This window comes from Mastacembelus armatus, chromosome 20 (genome assembly GCF_900324485.2).
Source record: "Mastacembelus armatus chromosome 20, fMasArm1.2, whole genome shotgun sequence".
NCBI classification, from domain to species: Eukaryota; Metazoa; Chordata; class Actinopteri; order Synbranchiformes; family Mastacembelidae; genus Mastacembelus; species Mastacembelus armatus.
This window is the reverse complement of record NC_046652.1, coordinates 20,035,042-20,055,222: the sequence shown is the minus strand read 5'-3', so window position 1 is coordinate 20,055,222 and position 20,181 is coordinate 20,035,042. Positions and strand designations below refer to the sequence as shown.

Sequence of the window (20,181 nt, the reverse complement as noted above, 5' to 3'; positions counted from 1 at the left end):
ACGCACGAGGAAAACTCCCGCGGTGAGTAGAAGGGTTTACAGTTAATGAAAAGCGCTTCCAGGTCAGGACAGCAGATCTTCTTCAACACTGTTACATCTGTACATCACCTCTCATTGATGTAAAAGCATGTCCCACCACCGCGCAATTTCCCTGCTGCGTCTGAGTTGCGGTCCGCTCTGATCAGCTGGAATCCGGGCAGATGGAGCGCGCTGTCCGGTATGGCTCCATTAAGCCAGGTCTCCGTGAAACACAGAGCAGCAGAGTTCGAAAAGTCCTTGTTTATCCGGGTAAGCAGGTGTATTTCGTCCATCTTGTTGGGTAGCGAGCGGAGGTTCGCCAGATGCATGCTGGGCAGAGCTCTCCTGAGGCCGCGCTGACGAAGTTTCACCAGCGCGCTTCCCCAGAGCGTTTTAGTTGGCGCAGCTGCTCCGCCAACTAAAACGCTCCACAAAACGTCCGAATGTACGAAACTTGGAGAAAAAATATCCTGGGAGGGCTGCCGAATGCTTAGCAGTTCAGCCCGAGTGAAACTTAATAAGTTAGAGAAACAAAGTGCAGGACAAACTAACAAAAATAACAAAGCAACTGGAGAGCTCCAGACCGAGGCAGCCGTCTGTGGCGCCATCTTGGCTGAGGAATCAGTAATTAACCATCTACAAATTCCCCATTAAGGGTAGTCCCATTTGCACATCACAATATCTAGGGTGAAAAATGCTCTTTAAGCTGTCCCTGTAATTATGAAGCTCTTCATTCATTCTGCATTTACAAAAAGGTGGAACCAAACTAATGCAGTTAATATTGCCAGTGTCTGTTCTATGAGAGTAGATCATTTTTTTAGACATTGTTTGTAGCACCTTCCTCTAACATCAGCATCTTTTCAGAAGGAGCATTTCTGCCTCCATAGACTGTATTTAAACAAAACTAACAAACACCAAAAGTCCAAAAACACCAAGACAAAAATGGGGCGGTCAAGGACTTGCCATTAAGGTTGTAAACTAAGGCAGGAAAACTGAAATCCTCCCCATGACAGACCCCATACAAACTACAAGCCTCTCAGACAAAGAATTCTCTCTGCAGAGTCAGCTCTTGTCACTGTGTGGCTAGTACCAATACAAGTGTAGGCCTCAATTGTGCAGACAGAACACATAAGGAAGGAAGAGAGAGAAGCTCTGCTTCGGGGTGGTTTTGAACCAAGGACCTTTTGCATGTGAGACAGAAGTGATAACCACTACACTACAGAAAAATGCTAAAATGCTGAGATATGACACTGGGAAATGCAGCATCGTACACTAAGCCCATAGGACACTTTGTTTGGAGAATCTACAGTCAAATGGTCCAACTGTGTGTGGTCTTTAGGAAATCACAAAGGAGACCTGAGAGATTTCTTGAAAACATACAGTTGTGTTCCTGTAGTGTAGATGTTAACACGTTTGCTTCACACGCAGAAGGCCCCTGCACCAGCCTTGAAAGTTAGGAGATAAGTGCAGCCACATTTCAATTTACAGCAGCTTTTTCATTGGCCAAGATTCAAACCCAGGGCTCCCAAGTGGCAGGCAAAAATTCTTCCATTGAACCACCAATGCATTGGGCGCTCTTGGAATATGATGTGCAGCATGACTCCTGATCTTCTACATGTCCAATTTGATGAAGCACAGTTTGTCCAGTGTTCTCCTGTTCCTCCCTGGATCAAAAATCTCCCTATCACTGCTGATAACATGTCCAGTCTCCCAGATCAGTTTGTTAATCCCTGTGATGTCCTTTTTACTGCGGTTGTTCCCCCAACAGACCCCAGCAAAGTACAGGGCACTTGCAGCCAGAGACTGGTAGAAAATCTCCAGCATCTTGCTGCAGACATCAGGATCAGAGCTTCCTCAGGAAGTAGAGTCTACTTATGTCCTTCTTATACATACTTGCCCTTCCAGTCCAGCTTGTAGTCTACTTGTAGTGGTCCACTACTTCCACCTCCTGGAGTCTACAATGAGCTCCTTCATCTTGTCCACATTCAGGAGTAGGTGGTTAGGCAGGGACCACTCCACAAAGTCTCTCTCTTATATTGTATTTTGTTTGATTATTGTGATTCTGAAAATAAACTTAAGTTATCAGACAAATTTACTGATAGAAGACAATTTGATGTGTCATTTAAATCAATATTTCCATTTTATCTCTTTTTCAGCTCAGTCACAAATCAGACCTGTTTTTAGACTGGTTTGTTCAAAGCACAGAAAGCTGAAATGCTAATGAGCCTACACCCAAACTTGCCCCATGTCTGAAAGAATGCTAATGATTCTATTCAGTCCTCATTAACTCATGATTACAGTGAATCCAGCGGCTCACTGGAAGTGTTAAGTGTCCACTGGACGCACAATATTGTTCTTTTAATGGGGCTGGTCAAAAACAACAGCAACAGACTTGCAACAATCAGCTCCATTCATTCACACATCACTGGGCTGCATTCAGGCTATGTGCGTAGTTACTAAAGCTGAGAATTGCACCATCATGGGTGATGGCTCTCAGACTTGGGAAGGGGTTGGCAGAATGTCATTACTTGGAAAAACACATTTCAGATCCAGTTCAAATAAAATCAGTTCGTTCCTGCTCATGTCTAAACATGTTATAGCTAAACTGAATTCATCTGTTTGTACCCGAGTTTAAACAGTGTCAAAGTGTAACAAGTGAATTTGTTAGTTCTTGGCCTAATATGTCACCTGGATTTCTGACATTTGCTTCATTTTCTGTGTAAAGTGACTTTTTTAACCTCAGGCAGTACCACTTTGCTTTGTACCAGTTAATGGGCTTGAAGTGCTTAGATGGGAATTAAATCCGATAAAGTGGAGGTGTTATCCCAAAGTTTGAACCAGTGTATGCTGTGTGACAGAACTGATGCTAAAGCATTCTTATCTCTAAATAGGAATTAGGGCTGTCAAAGTTAACATGATTCAGGACTCATGGGACCAACAGTTGTTAGTGTGTATGTTCAATGAATTGTGTATGTGCATGTTATTGTGTTTGCACAAAGTCGGCCTATATGTTGTTGTCAGCACTGTCCTGTCCTGCCTTGTCTTCCTGTGCACTCCTGTTGTTTAAGTTCTTAAAATGCACCTTAAGTATAGTTTAATTTTTTTTATATAATAATTTTGTTTTTTTGTCATAGCTCTATGTTTGTCTGCGTCACTGCACTTTGTGTTCTGTTTTTAGACTGGTTTGTTCAAAGCACAGAAAGCTGAAATGCTAATGAGCCTACACCCATCTGTGTAGCACCTCTGGTCAAGGAGGAACGTTGTTTTGCTTCACTGTGTACAGCGTGTGCTATATATGGTTGAAGTGACAATAAAGCTTCTTTGACTTTGACAAGTTGTTCAGTTAGCAGTGTTGTAAATGCCATTAGTTATGTTGTGGTTGAACTTAGGTCTATGTGTGATGTGGGGCCAGTGGCTATGGCTGAGAACAATATTAAGATAGACACCATGTTTAAGGAACCTGTGGTGATTCATTAAGTTAATGTAAGTGTTCAATAACAGTACCAGAGTTTAAACAACGTCAAGGTACAACAGGTGAATTTGTTAGTTCTTGACCTAATATGTCACCTGGAAAACACTGTCACTGTAGCAAAAAGAGACAAAATCCTTTTCCATTGACTTGGTTGGATTATTTCTGTTCATGTCAGAGCAACTTGTGGAACTTGTCTGACTGTGACAAACACATGTAATCATTGTACTACATGTATACAGTATGTCCCAGCTGCAGACTGTAAGGAAAAAGAGCGTCCTCCCCCTTGATTCATTGTTCACCACCTTCCTGCTTCACTGAGACTCTCTCCTTTTTACTGAAACATGAAGTTAGTGAAGAAAATCAAAGTGCGCTGCTGAAAACATGAAGCTGCTTTTATTTTCTGTCTGAACTCAGTCGCCATTGTTTCACAGTTCCTGAAATCTGACTCCTTAGGAACCGTAACTAAGGGGCGGAGATTAACGGGCTCATAGTGACTGCGGCCTCTGTGAGCTGTGATTCTTTGAGAACAGGAGAACAAAGAGCAACAACGTGGACGCTAAAAACACGTGATAATCACAGTATTAATGATCGATCAGGACCACTACAGCAGCGGGATGATAAACGGGAACCAGGACCCGGATTTTATTCACCAAGACCACTACAAGAATGAATTTAAAGGCGAGAATTATGCGTTTAGAAATGAAATTAAACATCAGGACCCGGACCCAGATTTGATCGACCCGGGCGAGAACAAGAATAACCAGAGCAATGAGTCCAGCTTGTCCTCTGCTCCCAGCGATCAACAGGTCAGTGTTCAGGCTTTAAATTTCACTTCATAAACTAAATACCCGAGACCGCACAGTTACAGTGAAGAATATGGTTCAACAATGATGGAATTATACATGTGTTGATTATATTTATACAAATACAACAGAATGATCTTAGGAAGACTGCCAAAAGCAGGTCCTAAAAACCTAAATAATGTTCGTCAAAATGTTTTTGGACGACCATTTTGTTGCAGATATATCCAGAACAGTTAAAAACACTCAGCTGCTGAGACAAGGAATTATTGAAGGAATGTGATGAAATCAATTTAGTGGCAAAATGATTGTGAATTTAGGAATTTTTGAACCAAATTAAATCGGAAGAAAAATGAAATGCAGTATAAAACTACAGCTGCAATTACAGAGTAGAATTGTTGAATAATATTGAAATGTTCTCTGTGAAGCTCTGTTTACTCCATCTTTCCTGGAAATTCTGGGAAAATGTATTGTTTCTTTTTTTTGCTTGCACACGTCTCTTCACTTCTTTTCCACACTCTCCGTTGCTCTGGACTGTTGATCCTAGATACTTAAAATCCTCCTCCTTCTTCACCTCTACTCCCTGTAACCTCACCGTTCTACTTGAGTCCCTCTCATTTACACACATTATTAAAATAACTAAAACTCATTAATAAGAAAAATTATTTAATTTGCTTGTTTTCACAGTAAGTTTATTGCAAAACCTTTTTTTAAATTGAATGTTTTTATTTTAAAATGTCTTATTTTATTTTTGTTTTCCCCAGTGTCCTTTTTATTTTATAATGCTGTTTTTTTGCAGAACTGTTCAGAACTTCTGAGCTGAGTTTTCAGTTTCAGTTCGATTTTGAATCACAAGGTCCAGGATTTACTCGTTTGTCACTGAGGTGAATGTGAAAAGAAAAATCAAAGGTCCTTCATTTGAGATAATGCAGGGTCCTTTCAGAATTCTCTCAATCTCTTTGGCTCGTCTATGCTACACCATTTTGTTTAATGTCATTTGTTCCCCCTTTGTCCCTGACGAACACGTATACTTGTAATCTGTGTGGGTCTTAGTGGTGGTACCTACAGAACGCAGTACTGTCCCTTGTGCAGAAACCCAGTCCACTTAAAGTATCTTCATCTGACAGGCTTCTATTATTTTTTTGTCAAATAAATTGATCTTTCTTAGGAGGTCAGCCCATTTTGGGGACGTAAATATTTTGGTCATCATACTCCATTACTGTCACCTTGTTTTTGCAGGTATGAAATGGAGATGTCATCCAATTTAAGAGGCATCTTTCTTGAGATAGAACTGAATTTGCCAAGTCTTATGATTTATAGACATTTAAATGTATTTTATGAGTTTTAGGTTGTTCTATCATGTTATTTCACACCGACTTTCCATATATTTTTTCTATAAAAACAGAACGGAGGAAAGCATCTCAAATCTCACTGCTGTCAGCACTGCAACAAGACCTTTGCTAGATCGCAGAGCTTAAAGATCCATCAACATGTTCACTCTGGAGAGAAGCCATACAGCTGTGACCAGTGTGGAAAAGCCTTCACAGTGTTAGACACCCTGAAAAACCATCAGCGTATTCACTCTGGAGAGAAGCCCTATAGCTGTGACCAGTGTGGAAAAGCCTTCACAGTGTTAGGCAACCTGAAAAAGCATCAGCGTATTCACTCTGGAGAAAAGCCATACAGTTGTGACCAGTGTGGAAAAGCCTTCTCATCGTTAGGCAACCTGAAAAACCATCAGCGTATTCACTCTGGAGAAAAGCCATACAGCTGTGACCAGTGTGGAAAAGCCTTCACAGTGTCAGGCAACCTGAAAAAGCATCAGCGTATTCACTCTGGAGAAAAGCCATACAGCTGTGACCAGTGTGGAAAAGCCTTCACAGAGTCAGGCCCCCTCAAAACACATCAGCGTATTCACTCTGGAGAGAAGCCCTATAGCTGTGACCAGTGTGGAAAAGCCTTCACATGTTTAGATACCCTGAAAAAACATCAGCGTATTCACACGTCACAGAAGCCCTATAGCTGTGACCAGTGTGGAAAAGCCTTCACATGTTTAAATACCCTGAAAACACATCAGCGTATTCACTCTGGAGAGAAGCCCTATAGCTGTGACCAGTGTGGAAAAGCCTTCTCACGGTTAGATTACCTCAAAGCACATCAGCGTACTCACTCTGGAGAGAAGCCCTATAGCTGTGACCAGTGTGGAAAAGCCTTCACACAGTCAGGTCACCTCAAAACACATCAGCATATTCACTCTGGAGAGAAGCCCTATAGCTGTGACCAGTGTGGAAAAGCCTTCACAGTGTTAGCCTCCCTGAAAACACATCAGCGTATTCACTCTGGAGAGAAGCCCTATAGCTGTGACCAGTGTGGAAAAGCCTTCACAGTGTTAGCCTCCCTGAAAAACCATCAGCGTATTCACTCTGGAGAGAAGCCATACAGTTGTGACCAGTGTGGAAAAGCCTTCACAGAGTCAGGCCCCCTCAAAAAACATCAGCGTATTCACTCTGGAGAGAAGCCCTATAGCTGTGACCAGTGTGGAAAAGCCTTCTCATCGTTAGGCACCCTGAAAAACCATCAGCGTATTCACTCTGGAGAAAAGCCATACAGCTGTGACCAGTGTGGAAAAGCCTTCACAGTGTTAGGCACCCTGAAAAACCATCAGCGTATTCACTCTGGAGAAAAGCCATACAGTTGTGACCAGTGTGGAAAAGCCTTCACAGAGTCAGGCCCCCTCAAAAAACATCAGCGTATTCACTCTGGAGAAAAGCCATACAGCTGTGACCAGTGTGGAAAAGCCTTCACAGTGTTAGGCAACCTCAAAAAACATCAGCGTATTCACTCTGGAGAAAAGCCATACAGTTGTGACCAGTGTGGAAAAGCCTTCACAGAGTCAGGCCCCCTCAAAAAACATCAGCGTATTCACTCTGGAGAAAAGCCATACAGCTGTGACCAGTGTGGAAAAGCCTTCACAGTGTTAGGCAACCTCAAAAAACATCAGCGTATTCACTCTGGAGAAAAGCCATACAGTTGTGACCAGTGTGGAAAAGCCTTCACAGTGTTAGACACCCTGAAAAACCATCAGCGTATTCACTCTGGAGAGAAGCCATACTAGTGTGAGCAATGTGGAAAAACTTTCATTAGTTCAAGTCCTCTAACAGCCCATCAGCGCTTTCACATGAAGAAGAAACGTTACAACTGACCACTGTGGTTGAAGTCTATATCAGAAAACATAAGGACCCACCAAGACATTACACTGCTCTAAACAGAACATGTCCACAGGTCCAAAACCCTTGAAAATGTCCAGCATTTTGATAGTCAAGGGCCTCTTAATTGCTGGTGGAATCTGTGGGAGAAACTGTGGCTTAGGAGGTAGAGCAGGTCAACTATGGTTCTGATTTGAATTATCAATTGATGATGTGGTTAAAATGGATTAAGTCACTTGTTTAAACTGGTGGTGATTGGTCAGTTTGTCTTAAATAGTTATTCAGCTCATGGATGATGTATTAGAAATTCACTGAAATGCTCAAAGGGGAAATGTGGTGTAAAAATCCCACTCTGACATGATCATCCTCACTTGATGTAGCTGGATGTCAGTAAGTGTGTGAATAAAACTCACAAATACATTTCTCTGGTGTGTGAGTCTTTATTAACACAAACTGTCTCCACAGTTTTACTAATAGAAAATTACTTTTAGAACCCTGGTGTTGCTGGGTTCATAAACAATTTATATATTCCAGCTACTTTCTTAATCAGAGGCTATATCCTGTTTATTGTTTAAGGTTGAGGCACTGGTGGGACTTGAACTCAGGATCTCCTGTTTACTAGACAAACACCAACTAAGCCACTGCACCACCATTGGCAAAGTATAAAATATATCCATTATTCCACATCGTCTGAGTTTTCACATAGACACAGGAAAATGCAAGAACTGATTTTAGTTCTTGAGCCTGGAAAGAAGGACTAACCCTGTTCATATTTCCTTCCTTTCTGTTTGCTCCATTCCCAGTTTCATAAAGGATTCATGTTTGTCAGCTCCTCTTCGGTGAACTAAATTCTCCAGTAAAAGTTGATCTCTAAATATTTGTTCCAAAATAAAAAACGTACATAATGATGTGGTGTCAGTGCCATTGATTCAGTCACCAGAACAATCAACACCATCATGGACTATTCTGAGACAAATCTATGTCAAACAGGAAATATTGGGATTTAGATTTTATGCAGGTCATACAACTAATCATAGTTACAGGGCAGAGCTCAGTTTAACTTGAATTATGTTCATATAGTGGTTCCATGGTGACAGATTATGCATCAGTGCAGTAACATTAGAATGTAAGTAGACAGAGTTACAGTTACAGTAAAAAAGGGGACGCTGGGATGATTCTTAATGACACTATAATGTTAATGGTCACAAGCAAGAAGCAGCGGAGTTACATGTTTATCTTATCTTACACAGTAAAAGTGTTGACGATGTGACAGTGTTTTAGCTGTATAGTTAGACATTGTTAGCCACTGTAGCTGTTTAACACTTTAGGCAGTATATGGTACCAGCCTGGAAACAATCGCAGCCGCTGTATTTATTACCTTATTTAAGTTCAGCACTAGCAAGTACGTACATCATAATGACACAAACCTCTCAGATTTATGATAAATGATGATGACTGTACTGTCCAGCTTTCAGCTTTCAACATAGATCAGATGTTTCTCTGATCTGATGGTCAAAAACAAAGCAGAGCCATGATGTTATTTTAACTGCAGCCTCAGTCTATTTACTGTAACGTCATAAGTTATTGCTGTTAAATTATATTCTCATGTTGTTTCAAGTCACATTGGGAATGAGATTTGTGTTGTATTGTCTAGTGCACCTGTTGTTACACAAGGTCTAACCTTAACTACAGTGTGTTTACTTCCTTCTAATACTCTAAATGTGACTGAGCTGAATCTAGTTGTGTTAAACAGCTGTACAGCTTTATGTCCCACACTGAGATGACATTTGTCACAACATGCTGATTTTCCAAAGTCCACTGGTGCATTTGTGTGTTACCAGAAATATCACAGACACTATGTTGTCACAGTCCCTGAGCAACGTCAGGTAGGTCTTTTTGCCGCAGGTTGTACTGTGTCATGTGTGCTGTTTTTCTATCTGCCATACAATAAGCAGCATGTGGCAAATGCTGCTTGGTATATTATTATTATTATTGACATGAGTGAATGTGTTGTGCTATACAGTTGTAATGACAGTTTTTTGGGCTATTAAATTATTGATATTATTATATTACATTTTCACACTATAATATTGTATGTATTTATGTTTTATATTGATTTTAATTATGTATATAATATTTTTAGATTTTAATAAAGTTTGGATTACATTTTTAAAGCATCTTTCAAGTGCTCTAATCCTTTATATCTTAGTATTACTTTTATTTAACACAGATTTTTTTTAAAAACAAGTCAAATAGTATACAACCGCTAACCTTTGGATCTATAACTCCCCCTGCTGTAGTGCAGCCAAGTGTTAAATTTTGGCTCAAATCTTACAATAACACAATGAAAATTGCATCTGACAGCATCAACTTGGTCAGACGTTCTGTAAGAGTAATAAAAACTCTGAATTTCGATTTCTTCAAAATTTCCATTTTTTCCTCATTTTTTCCTCTTCCCCCTTCTTTCCTCCTTCTTCCCACCCTGTGAAAGACTATTGTTCCCCAGCTTTGGCCTGTCTAACCGTATCCTAAGGATTAGGATGACACCATCAAATTACTTCATTGTTAAGTAGACAAGTGCGATGGTCTTGGCAATCACCAATTGAGGACACAATTCTTAGTTTACCAACCAGCCATCAATAACTTTGTAGCAGTGACTCGGTTCTGTCACTTCTTCGGTCAAACCACTTTCACCAAACATATTTGAAAACTGACAATGAATTGAAGACAGAACCAGCATATTTTTTCAGATGATTTTTATTTGTTCATGTAGAATCAGACCAAAGTCTCAGAAACGAAGGAACATCAGCAGACTCCGACATTTCACTACATGATCAACTAGCTCATCAATGCTGCGGTCAGACCATCAACATACAGTTACTCATACTGTGGACCAATCACAGCAATGCTGGAGATTGCTAGGCAACAGGACATGAGTTAGGTGTCACACCCAGCAGGAAGTGGGCAGAGCTTGGATCAAGAACATCATTCAGGTGAGACTTCACAAGTTGGATGTTCCTCAGACAACCTGTGAACCTGGAGCTGGTGGACATACAGTTTTGTCGGACGCCGTCTGCAGACAGGTTAGTGAGAGAGACGGGTCGTAAACAGACGGGTCAGAGATAGATGGGTCAGCCAGATCAGATGTGTCAGAGAAAGACAGGTCAGAGACAGACAGGTCAGATGTATCAGACAGATGAGTCAGAGATACTCAAGTCAGACAGGTCAGAGAGACAGGTTAGAGACAGATAGGTTAGAAGTGTCACAGACAGAGATGGGTCAGAGACAGACAAGTCAGAAGGGTCAGAAAGGTACAGGTCAGAGACAGATGGGTCAGAGACAAGTCAGGTCAGAGAGAGAGAGAGAGACAAGCCAGAGTAGAGAACCTGTGCCTCACCTGGATAACCTCCCACGTAGACAGGGTTGTTGGTCTCCGCAGAGGTGGATTGTGGGTAGGGGTTCAGGGTGGTGTAAGTCTGCCCATCCACAATCAGACTCAGAATATGTTTGGTTTTTCTGGCTTGCAGGCGGTGCCATCGTCCATCACACAACAGCTGACCAGTTGACAGCACCGACACCCGACCCGCACCATTGTTAACGTTGAACACCACCTGAGGATAAAGGGGAGAAAATGTTGGATGGATGGATGGATGGATGAATGACTCATGGGTGGATGCATTGGTGGGTAGATGGATAGATGGATAGGTGGATGATGGATGGATTGATGGATAGATAGGTGGATAGGTTATCAATAGGTTGATAGATGAATGGATGTTTGATTGGATGGATGGATGGATGGATGGATAGATGAGGGATCCATTGATCAATAGGTGGATGGATAGATAGATGGCTCAATTAATAGGTGGATATGCAGATCATCTGACAAGAGCCTACATTTGCATGTTCTATACTAATAATTAATAATTCATACATTAACAAAACAACTTATATTTCTCTAAAATTTCCACAAGCTCTGAAACCCTGTTCATAATTTGATTGATCTTTTCTTGGGAAAACTCAGGATTTTCTCTTACATAAAATGTGTCTTCATGTTTTATTGACCAGAAGCTAAAAAACAGCAGTGACTCCAGCAGACAAGTGACCTGTCTGTACACGACTGTGCTCACCCGTCCATTGATCATCTCCAGTCCAATGGCGTCAACCTTCGCACTGCTGATTCCCAGAAACACTCCCTCTAAATGGCTTGTTCGAAACTCCAGAAATATTGACACATCGGAGCCAACCTTATACCCATCTTGCACTGGAACCACACAGGTACAAAGGTAAACACCTTATCAGATTGTGAATAATTACAGCAGTTCCTCTTCTCGTCATTTCAGACTTACTGAAAACGGCATATCCACTGCCATTAAAGTAGTTTCCTGTTTGGTCTTTACTGAAACAGGAAGTGACATCATGCTGCGAGGCTGATTGGGACAGGTCCAACTTGACTCTGTTTAGACTGACAGAACGAATACAACCTGGAAAACTGCTGCTCACCTGAGAAACCACACAGGAAAAACAAGGCAGACCCATACAGCATCACAACACACGTATTTGAATGGGACGTATTTGAAAAGGTGCTCAGGTGAGGTGCCAGCATCATGATGGCAACAGGCTGAATTTTGTTACATCCAGTTAATATTTAAATCCTTTCTGGATCATTTAATCTTGCGTATGTGTCAACAAAAAAATGTCATACATTGACCCTTCGAGTGGTGTAGGTGTGTGGTAGTCCACCCAGATAAAGCCTGTTGTCCACATCCAACTGGTTTCCTTTGATGGTCATAGAACCTGGACTCAAATCACCAACTGACACTGACATGGAGCGCCGACTGACCTCAGCGTTCACCTGAGAGAGACCGGTAAAAGTCCAGTAGTTAGTCTCATGTTTGTGCAGCTTCCTCTCCAAGTGAACACTGTGACATCTTCACCTGTAAAATAACATCATCTCTTGTCCCTCTTTATGACATCACATAACAAGCCCCTCCCACTATGACCCCTGGACCCCTTCACTCTATAATGAACTTTTTTAGTTTCTTAACTTCAATTGCTTCATTTCTGTTAATGCTTTTTGTCACAGTAAAGATTTGTGATGCTACTTTATGACTCACAGTTGTTGGAGGACAGCACCACCAAGTCTGACTTCTTCATACGAGATGACATCAGAGGGTTAGGGTTGTATCGTGTGTGTTTACATGCAGAATTAACTTACAGTGTGCCATTCTCCATCATTAATGACCACGGAAGAGGTGATGGAGGCCGGACCTTTCCCCAGGTCAGCTGACATCAACAGTCTCCCGCCCATCAGCTTGAGGACAATAAAGTCCATTTGTTTGGCGTCCGAGAGGAGGAAGATCAACCCATCCAGAGCCCAGGTCCGAATTGACAATTTGAGAGACACACTAAGGACATTGACAAGAAAACAACATCAGAGATGCAAACTTAGCAGAATAAAATATCAAATAACGTAATCTTGCCCCTCTGGTTAAGGTCCCACTCCTCGCTATTTCTACTCACCTCTTCCTCACGGTGTTGGGGTTGATGACGAAGGTCATGTGACTGTGTCTAGACAAACCAAACTGAACTGCTGATGGCAGGAAGGCTGGCTCATCGTCTGATGCACACTGCAGTTAAATCGGTTATAACTAACACATTATAAAATGTTGATTATAGTTAAAATGAAATTAAACAAGAAATTAATTATACATTATCATTAATGAATAACTGAGTTCACTGATTGCCATCATCAGTATCCAATGCGTCATTATCAGTTATTGATAAGAATGTATTGATTACATGCTATTAGACAAAATCAATAACACTCCTATTACCGTTAATGCTCCAGGTGTGAGAGCAGCCAAGCGTGTAGGTGGGGCTACCGACAGGTGGGCAGGGTCTGGAGTTGTGTCTATGTCCAGGTCATCATGAAGCACCGCCCCCCCAGTCCTCTCTTCCAAAAGGCAGCTGTTGAACTCTGCTCCCTCATACCTCGTTGCTCCAGATAGGTCGACGAGCCTGCAAAAGAGCCATGAATCGAAACAGTGAACCAATCAGAGTGAGAGATGACTGTGTGCGTGTGTGTGTATGAGACACTTACGCTCTGGCCACCACCAGGTATTGGATGCAGCCTCTAAACAACCTGGATAAATACTGTAATCTCATTGGCAGAAGGGACTCCTGTCCTGAGGGCAGCCCACCAATGAAGAACGAGGCTGGAGAGAGAGGAGAAAATCCATCTGGCAACAAAGCGACAGACTTCAGGTGGTTCTCATCCACCTGCAGGGACAGAGACCTGAGGGTAGACAGGTGAGATACAAGTCAATGCCAGATAGGTGAGCCAGGTGTGTGTTTCCATGGTAACACCTACTTCTTGTTGATGGTGATAATCACAGAGTGTTTCTCTCCGTCGCCGAAAGAGCCTCCATAAGGTTTTGTCACTGTGACAAACCGAGTGCCCCCACCCACCTCACCAAGCCCCGCCTCCAATGCACCTGAGACCAGTTGAATAGACAGGAAGTGCTGCACAAAAACACACAGCAGTTTCACTACATGCCATCATTGCATATACATGCATAATACCCAGTGAGTGTGGGTCATGTGATCTCACCTGTCTCTGTGAGTGGACGTCACTGAAGGCAGCTAGCAACACTCCTGATTGGTTGTTGGAGGAGAAGGTGAAGAGAAGCTCCACCTCATGACCAAGAGATGAAGGAGTAATCTGAACGAAGCCTCCACCCAGCACTGACACACTCCGCACCGCCTGAGACATGATAAATCAGTGTGATTAGTGATCAATACTGAATAAAGACAGAAAACTACTACTGCTGCTGTCAGAATCTACAATGATCACTGCTAACTGTACATTTGTTATCCATCTACTGTAATCATGTACAATAGTGTAGTATAATGTAAATCACATCAGTGCAATGTACTGTAGTCCAGTGATGTCCATATACTGTACATACCCATAGGCACATATTGTATATACTTATAGTCTTTGTACCTTCATAGTTCTATTCCACTTAGTACTTTTTAATATTTTTAATTTCCTATTTGTCTCACGTCTTGCTACTTCTGGCTCTCTGCTGTGCACTGTACTTACTGTTGCAACAATGAAATTTCCCCATTGCGGGACAAATAAAGGTTTCCTTATTCTTATTATTCTCATATGATCAATCACATTGTGTTTGACGATGATGTGAACCTTTCACTTTGACCTTACAATGGAATTTATCATCACAAATAATTAACTGTCTGTTATAACTTCAATTAAAAGATGAACAACTAAGGGGAATACCTTGTCTCTGTCTGTTTTTCCATCTACACCATTTCGTATGTGTGTGTGTGCGTGTTTCACCTCTGAACATATGATTAGTACCTCGAGCACGCAGCCCTTCCGAACTCCATATGCGTCTTTTAGCAAGTCAAAATTTGACCGAGCAATCTCCACGTTCTTTATACAGCCAACATATGACCTGGACACCACCTGTCGCCTAGAAACCACACAGAAAGACAGGTGAGTCAAAGCAAACACATTTGTTACACAATGATTACCTGGTGGCATCAGACAATCACCTTATTGGTCTCGAGGGGGGAAGTCCTCCAATGTAGATTGGATCGAGGTCAGAGCGGTTAAGGTCAGAGGCTATCCCAGGAGACTCCGTCTCCAACACCTCCTTCTCTGATGATTGGTCAGCTGCCATGATGGACAGGTAACCTGGACAAAAAGCAGCATAGTCACTAAAAGATGAACACCTGACATCAGCGCAGACGTGTGCCCAAAATTCTGATATCACAGTCAGTCATTGGTCAAGCTCTGTGCAGGTAAGAAAGTAGGTGGAGTTTGAACTTCTCTCAGTAATTTTGTCAGTTTTGTCAGTAACCACATCCTCAGATCAGTAACACTATTGTAGTATATTGGCACTACCAGCACTTGTGATACCTTTGCGTTTGTTCCTCTGCAGCGTGATCTTGTACCACATCCCGGTGTTGTACTTCCTGCTGGATGTCAGAATCAGAGGACCTGACCCGAGATCAAAGGTCAGACGGACATGACCCTCCACCAGTTCCAAAGACAGGAAATCTCGCTGTAGGAGACAGGAAATGAGATGACGTCTATGGCTCCTTCACAATAACACTCTTAATATAAACTGTGTGTGCGAGTCATACAGTGTTATTGGAGGCAAGATACAGCAGCAGTCCACCAGGGGACAGAGTCTTAAACAGCAAAACAATGGATGTGGAGGTTGCCCGCAGAGACTTCTGGACCAATGAGAACCCAGATCCATCGAAATGGAACGATGTCGCCTCCATCTGGGGACTGCGAGACAGACAGGTGGAGACAGAAGTCAAGACTTCAAAATGTAGTTCAAAACCCCCACTGGAAACCAGTTTTGTGTGTCAGTACACCTGGGTGTGGGTATGTGTGTTAGTGCACCTGTGCGTGTACCTGCTAAAGCAGCCTCCACACTCCCCCTCTCGACTAATGTAGTTCCATAGTCCAATGTTCTTCTCGTTGATTGTGGCTTCACCCACACAGCCCTGGAAGGTGGAGGACCTCAGTGCTGCCGGCCTCTGAGAGCATAAACACATGGACAGTTACTACTTGTTCACCTATACATTCGCACACCTGTACACCTAGCGTGTGTTACCTGAGTGTGAGCTGGCAGTCCACCAATGTGGATCACTGAGTTCTTGTCAATGTCTAAAACTCTGGACGATCCCAGTGATTTTGCCTTTGCGATAGGCAATGGTGCTGACTCTGAGTCCAGCTGATGGACTGACAGAGACACATGGGCCCCAAACCTGCCGACGACATCACATCATGACATCACGACATGTTTCACAGTACAGTTTAAGATTGTGACAGTAACTGACATCAACCAACACAGCTATAACCTGAGCTTAATGTCATGTCAGTTATTTCCAGCTGGTCACACATTCATGTGATCTGATCACATGATCTGCATGTTACAGTGTATTTACCGTGTAGCATTGATTCGAGTCCATCGGTTGTTGGTGATGTCCAGTCCCGGAAAGTCCACTCTAGTACTGCCTGAACCCACATTCCACACCAGAGACACCTTCCCATTGTGCATTTCTACAGCTAGGTAGTCCACCTGAGCACATGTCAGACATTAATTAATTATTGGTAATTATAGTTCAATAGCACCTGGACTTAGATCACCTGGAACCTGAAAACCAGAACCTGAATACCAGAACCTAATTCATACATAAAACAAATCTCTAGAACAACATGCAACACTGCCAAAATTAGGAACATCCTGTCTCAAAATGATGCAGAAAAATTAGTCCATGTTACCCCAAGGCTAGATTACTGTAACTCATTACTATCTGGATGTCCTAGTATCTCCATAAAAAGCCTCCAGTTAATCCAGAATGCCGCAGCCTGACAGGAACTAGCAAGAGAGATCATATTTCTCCTATATTGGCTTCTCTTCATTGGCTCCCTGTAAAATATAGAATAAAATTTAAAATCCTTCTTCTCACATACAAATCCCTTCATGATCAAGCTCCTTCATACCTCAAAGACCTCACAGTACCATATTATCCCAATAGACCACTTCGCTCTCAGAGTGCAGGTCTACTTGTGGTTCCCAGAGTTCTCAAAAGCAGAATGGGAGGCAGAACCTTTAGCTATCAAGCTCTTCTCCTGTGGAACCAGCTCCCAGCCTGGGTTCAGGAGGCAGACACTCTCTGTACTTTTAAGGCTAGACTTAAAACCTTCCTCTTTGACAAAGCATATAGTTAGGGCTGGCTTCAGGCAACCCTGAACCATCCCTTAGTTATGCTGCTATAGGCCTAGACTGTCCGAGGACCATCGGTGCACTGAGCTCCCCTACCCTAACCCCCCCCCTTCCCCTCCCCTCTCTTCTCTCCTCCCCCCCCTCATGTATATTCCACCATTGAATGTCACTAACCTTGTGCTCTCTCTCTCTCCCCTAGTTTGTGCTCTCTCTCCCTCTCTCTCTGTTCTCTCTGTACCTTCTGCAGGTGTCCCTGGTCCTGGAGCTGTATATTGCTGATGTGCAGTTACTGGTCCCACCAACCTGCAGTGTCTATTTGTTGTTTATTGTTGCTGTTCTTTTCTCTCTGCTCTATCCACTCACCCCAACCGGTCGAGGCAGATGGCCGCCCAAACTGAGCCCGGTTCTGCTGGAGGTTTTTTCTTCCGTTAAAGGGAGTTTTTTCCTCTCCACTGTCGCCAAGTGCTGCTCATAAGGGATTTGTTGGGTTTTTTTGTTTTTGTAAAGTGACTTGAGATGATTGTGTTGTGATTTGGCGCTATACAAATAAAACTGAATTGAAGTGAATTGAATGTAGACTCACTGTGTCCAAAGTAAGAACAACAACTGTATCTGTTTCTGCACCTGTTTATTATACAGCAAGACTGTGTATTCTACGGTGTGTCTTACAGCGTGCATTTTTACAGTGGGTATTACAATGTGTGTTGTACAGTGTGTGTTGTACCGTGGTGTTGCTGCCCAGATAGAAGAGCAGGTTTTCAGGACTGGACGTCTTCAGGACCAGACTCAGAGTGTTGAAGTTACTGGACTGAATCTGTGTTCTGTAGGACCGAACACAGTCTCGGTCTGCCTGCACCGCCACTTTAATCTGATGACATCATCATCATTACCATCATCATCATCATCACTTTAAATGTCCTGCTATTGTGTGATGTGGTTAACTATGTAGACGTCTTGCTAAACATAATTCATATCGTGACAAACATCTGTTGTTTAAATAAAGGTTAAAAAAATGGTTCATTTAGATTTTCATTTTTGTTTACTTCCTGTTTCCTACACCTTATTGAACATGTTTTTTGTTTTTTATGTTTTAACTCATGTTGGTCCACTGCTCTCAGATAATTATGACAGTTTGCTTAATTAGTGATAATCAGCTAATGTTAATGCACCAACTCTGTCTGTACAGGTCTGTTTATATATTGTTTTTGTATAAGCTTGTTTACCGATGCAGCCTGTCGTCGGGCCTGATCAATCAACTCTCTGATATCAGACAGGTTCCTGCTCAGTGTTTCTCCCAGCATGCTCAGTGGCTTTATCCGCTGCATCAGACGGTCTGTACGATGCTCCGCCTCTTCTAGTTTGTGTTCCACTTCATTGGCTGAGCACACAGAAAACAGAAAGCGTTACAACCCCATAAAACAATTTTTTTCTAGTACTGGTCTTTATTAGCTGCTGACTGACCTGCAGAATGTGTGTTTGTCATCAGCATGTTCGTCTCCCTTACAGTGTTGTTGGTGTTTTCCACCACAGAAGAAGAATTCTGCAGCTGTTCCTCTAGTGTCTGCAGCCGCTGCAGTGCTGCCTGCAGGCCAGAGTGTGCTACTGAGGCCCGAAGCTGAGCCTGCTGCAGATAGTTGGACGAACCTGATGAAAGCAACAGCCAAAATATCAGTTTATAAATCAATAGATCAGTATATTACTAGTAGAAGAGGCAGATCCTGAAGTGTCTCACCAATAGAGAGGTTCTGCAGCTCTCTGATTGGTAGCTGGAGGAAGACGGTGGCATTGAGGATGCTCTGTCTGACTAATCCCACTCTGCTGGTTACCATGGAGAAGTTCAGGTAGAGGTCTGGAGACACACAAAGACTCATGATGTCTGAAGGTTCGGCAATGTCATCAAAGGTAAATATAAACAAAACAAAATTTCACTGTGGAACTGATTCTGCACACAGACAGATGAGCATGCGGACAGGTAATTTGAAAGACAGGTGAGCAGGCAGATGGGTGGACAAACCTTTCGCTGTCTCAGCAATTTGTCGGCTTTCTTCTAAAAGTGCCGTACTGATGTTCTGTTTGGTCCCGCCCTCCTCTGCCAGTGGCTGTTCTAATTGAATGGACTGAAACACACACAGTGAGACATATGATGTGTGGAGAAAAAAATGGCTGCTGTGTTCTGGACCTCAAGGCAAGTTGAGATGATTCTGTTTCACTGAATGCTAGTTGTTCCGGTCAAACCAAGTTAGGCATGCAGAAGAGGTTACTATGGTGATCCTCTCAAAAAAAAAAAAACTAACAAAAAAAAAAAAAATGTAGATCAGCCCAAAGTTCAGCGAGCAGGCCCAGGACTCCCAACCCAAATGCCTAACAACTATTACGGCACCTAAAAAAGTGCTGTGTTGGCCAATAAGCTTCATGGTAGATGAGTCAGGTGAATTTCTACCTCATAGTCAAGGGATTGAACAATTAACTAATTTAACCCTAACTTGGTAATATAGGTGTGGTTTTGGTCTGAACAAATGATGGGTAGGGGTAGACACAGGAAGCCCACTTCCAGGTTTGAATCCATATAGGAGGTAGCCACTGGCTTCAACAAGCCCTGGCTCCCATTGATTTCCATTGAAAAATCAGTGCCAATTACCAAGTCACTATTGTAGCCACACTAATCATTATATCAATATTTGCTCGATAAGATGAGATATTAAAGCAAATAACTGACCAATCAGGTGACTCCTTGAATTCATGTCACAATGGGAATGTTCTCTAGACACTGACTTATTGTCCAAATATGGTACTTCTGGCCCCACAAAATCAACATGGTGACGTCACTACCGGCTGAAAATGGCGACTGAAGCTTCTTGCAGTGCATAACGCTATGGATGACATCGTACTGTATTGATGGCCTTTACGCCATCAAT

At 42.5% G+C, this 20,181-nt stretch overlaps 2 protein-coding genes across 2 annotated transcripts in view; one reads left to right on the top strand and one right to left on the bottom strand.

The window, feature by feature from the left end:
- Positions 1-1,605: 1,605 nt before the first annotated feature.
- The window catches only part of LOC113121869 (zinc finger protein 665-like), a 219,208-nt gene continuing 200,632 nt past the window's right edge, over positions 1,606-20,181 (top strand). Inside the window, 3 exon segments of the mRNA XM_033325788.1 lie at positions 1,606-1,797; positions 4,087-4,296; positions 5,696-7,468. Coding sequence (XP_033181679.1) covers positions 1,606-1,797; positions 4,087-4,296; positions 5,696-7,468 — 2,175 coding nt within the window.
- Positions 10,415-20,181, bottom strand: part of lama1 (laminin, alpha 1) — a 28,555-nt gene continuing 18,788 nt past the window's right edge. The window contains exons 42-64 of the mRNA XM_026292692.1: positions 19,281-19,383; positions 18,999-19,115; positions 18,728-18,910; positions 18,490-18,644; positions 17,991-18,134; positions 16,485-16,618; positions 16,151-16,304; positions 15,949-16,073; positions 15,669-15,819; positions 15,442-15,586; positions 15,075-15,216; positions 14,878-14,992; positions 14,107-14,259; positions 13,867-14,018; positions 13,597-13,791; positions 13,331-13,514; positions 13,017-13,123; positions 12,712-12,901; positions 12,199-12,348; positions 11,843-11,996; positions 11,624-11,757; positions 10,894-11,107; positions 10,415-10,569 (exon numbers count right to left, since the gene is read on the bottom strand). Of these exons, the coding sequence (XP_026148477.1) occupies positions 10,415-10,569; positions 10,894-11,107; positions 11,624-11,757; positions 11,843-11,996; positions 12,199-12,348; positions 12,712-12,901; positions 13,017-13,123; positions 13,331-13,514; positions 13,597-13,791; positions 13,867-14,018; positions 14,107-14,259; positions 14,878-14,992; positions 15,075-15,216; positions 15,442-15,586; positions 15,669-15,819; positions 15,949-16,073; positions 16,151-16,304; positions 16,485-16,618; positions 17,991-18,134; positions 18,490-18,644; positions 18,728-18,910; positions 18,999-19,115; positions 19,281-19,383 (3,456 nt within the window). The remainder of the gene's footprint in view (positions 10,570-10,893; positions 11,108-11,623; positions 11,758-11,842; positions 11,997-12,198; positions 12,349-12,711; positions 12,902-13,016; positions 13,124-13,330; positions 13,515-13,596; positions 13,792-13,866; positions 14,019-14,106; positions 14,260-14,877; positions 14,993-15,074; positions 15,217-15,441; positions 15,587-15,668; positions 15,820-15,948; positions 16,074-16,150; positions 16,305-16,484; positions 16,619-17,990; positions 18,135-18,489; positions 18,645-18,727; positions 18,911-18,998; positions 19,116-19,280; positions 19,384-20,181) is intronic.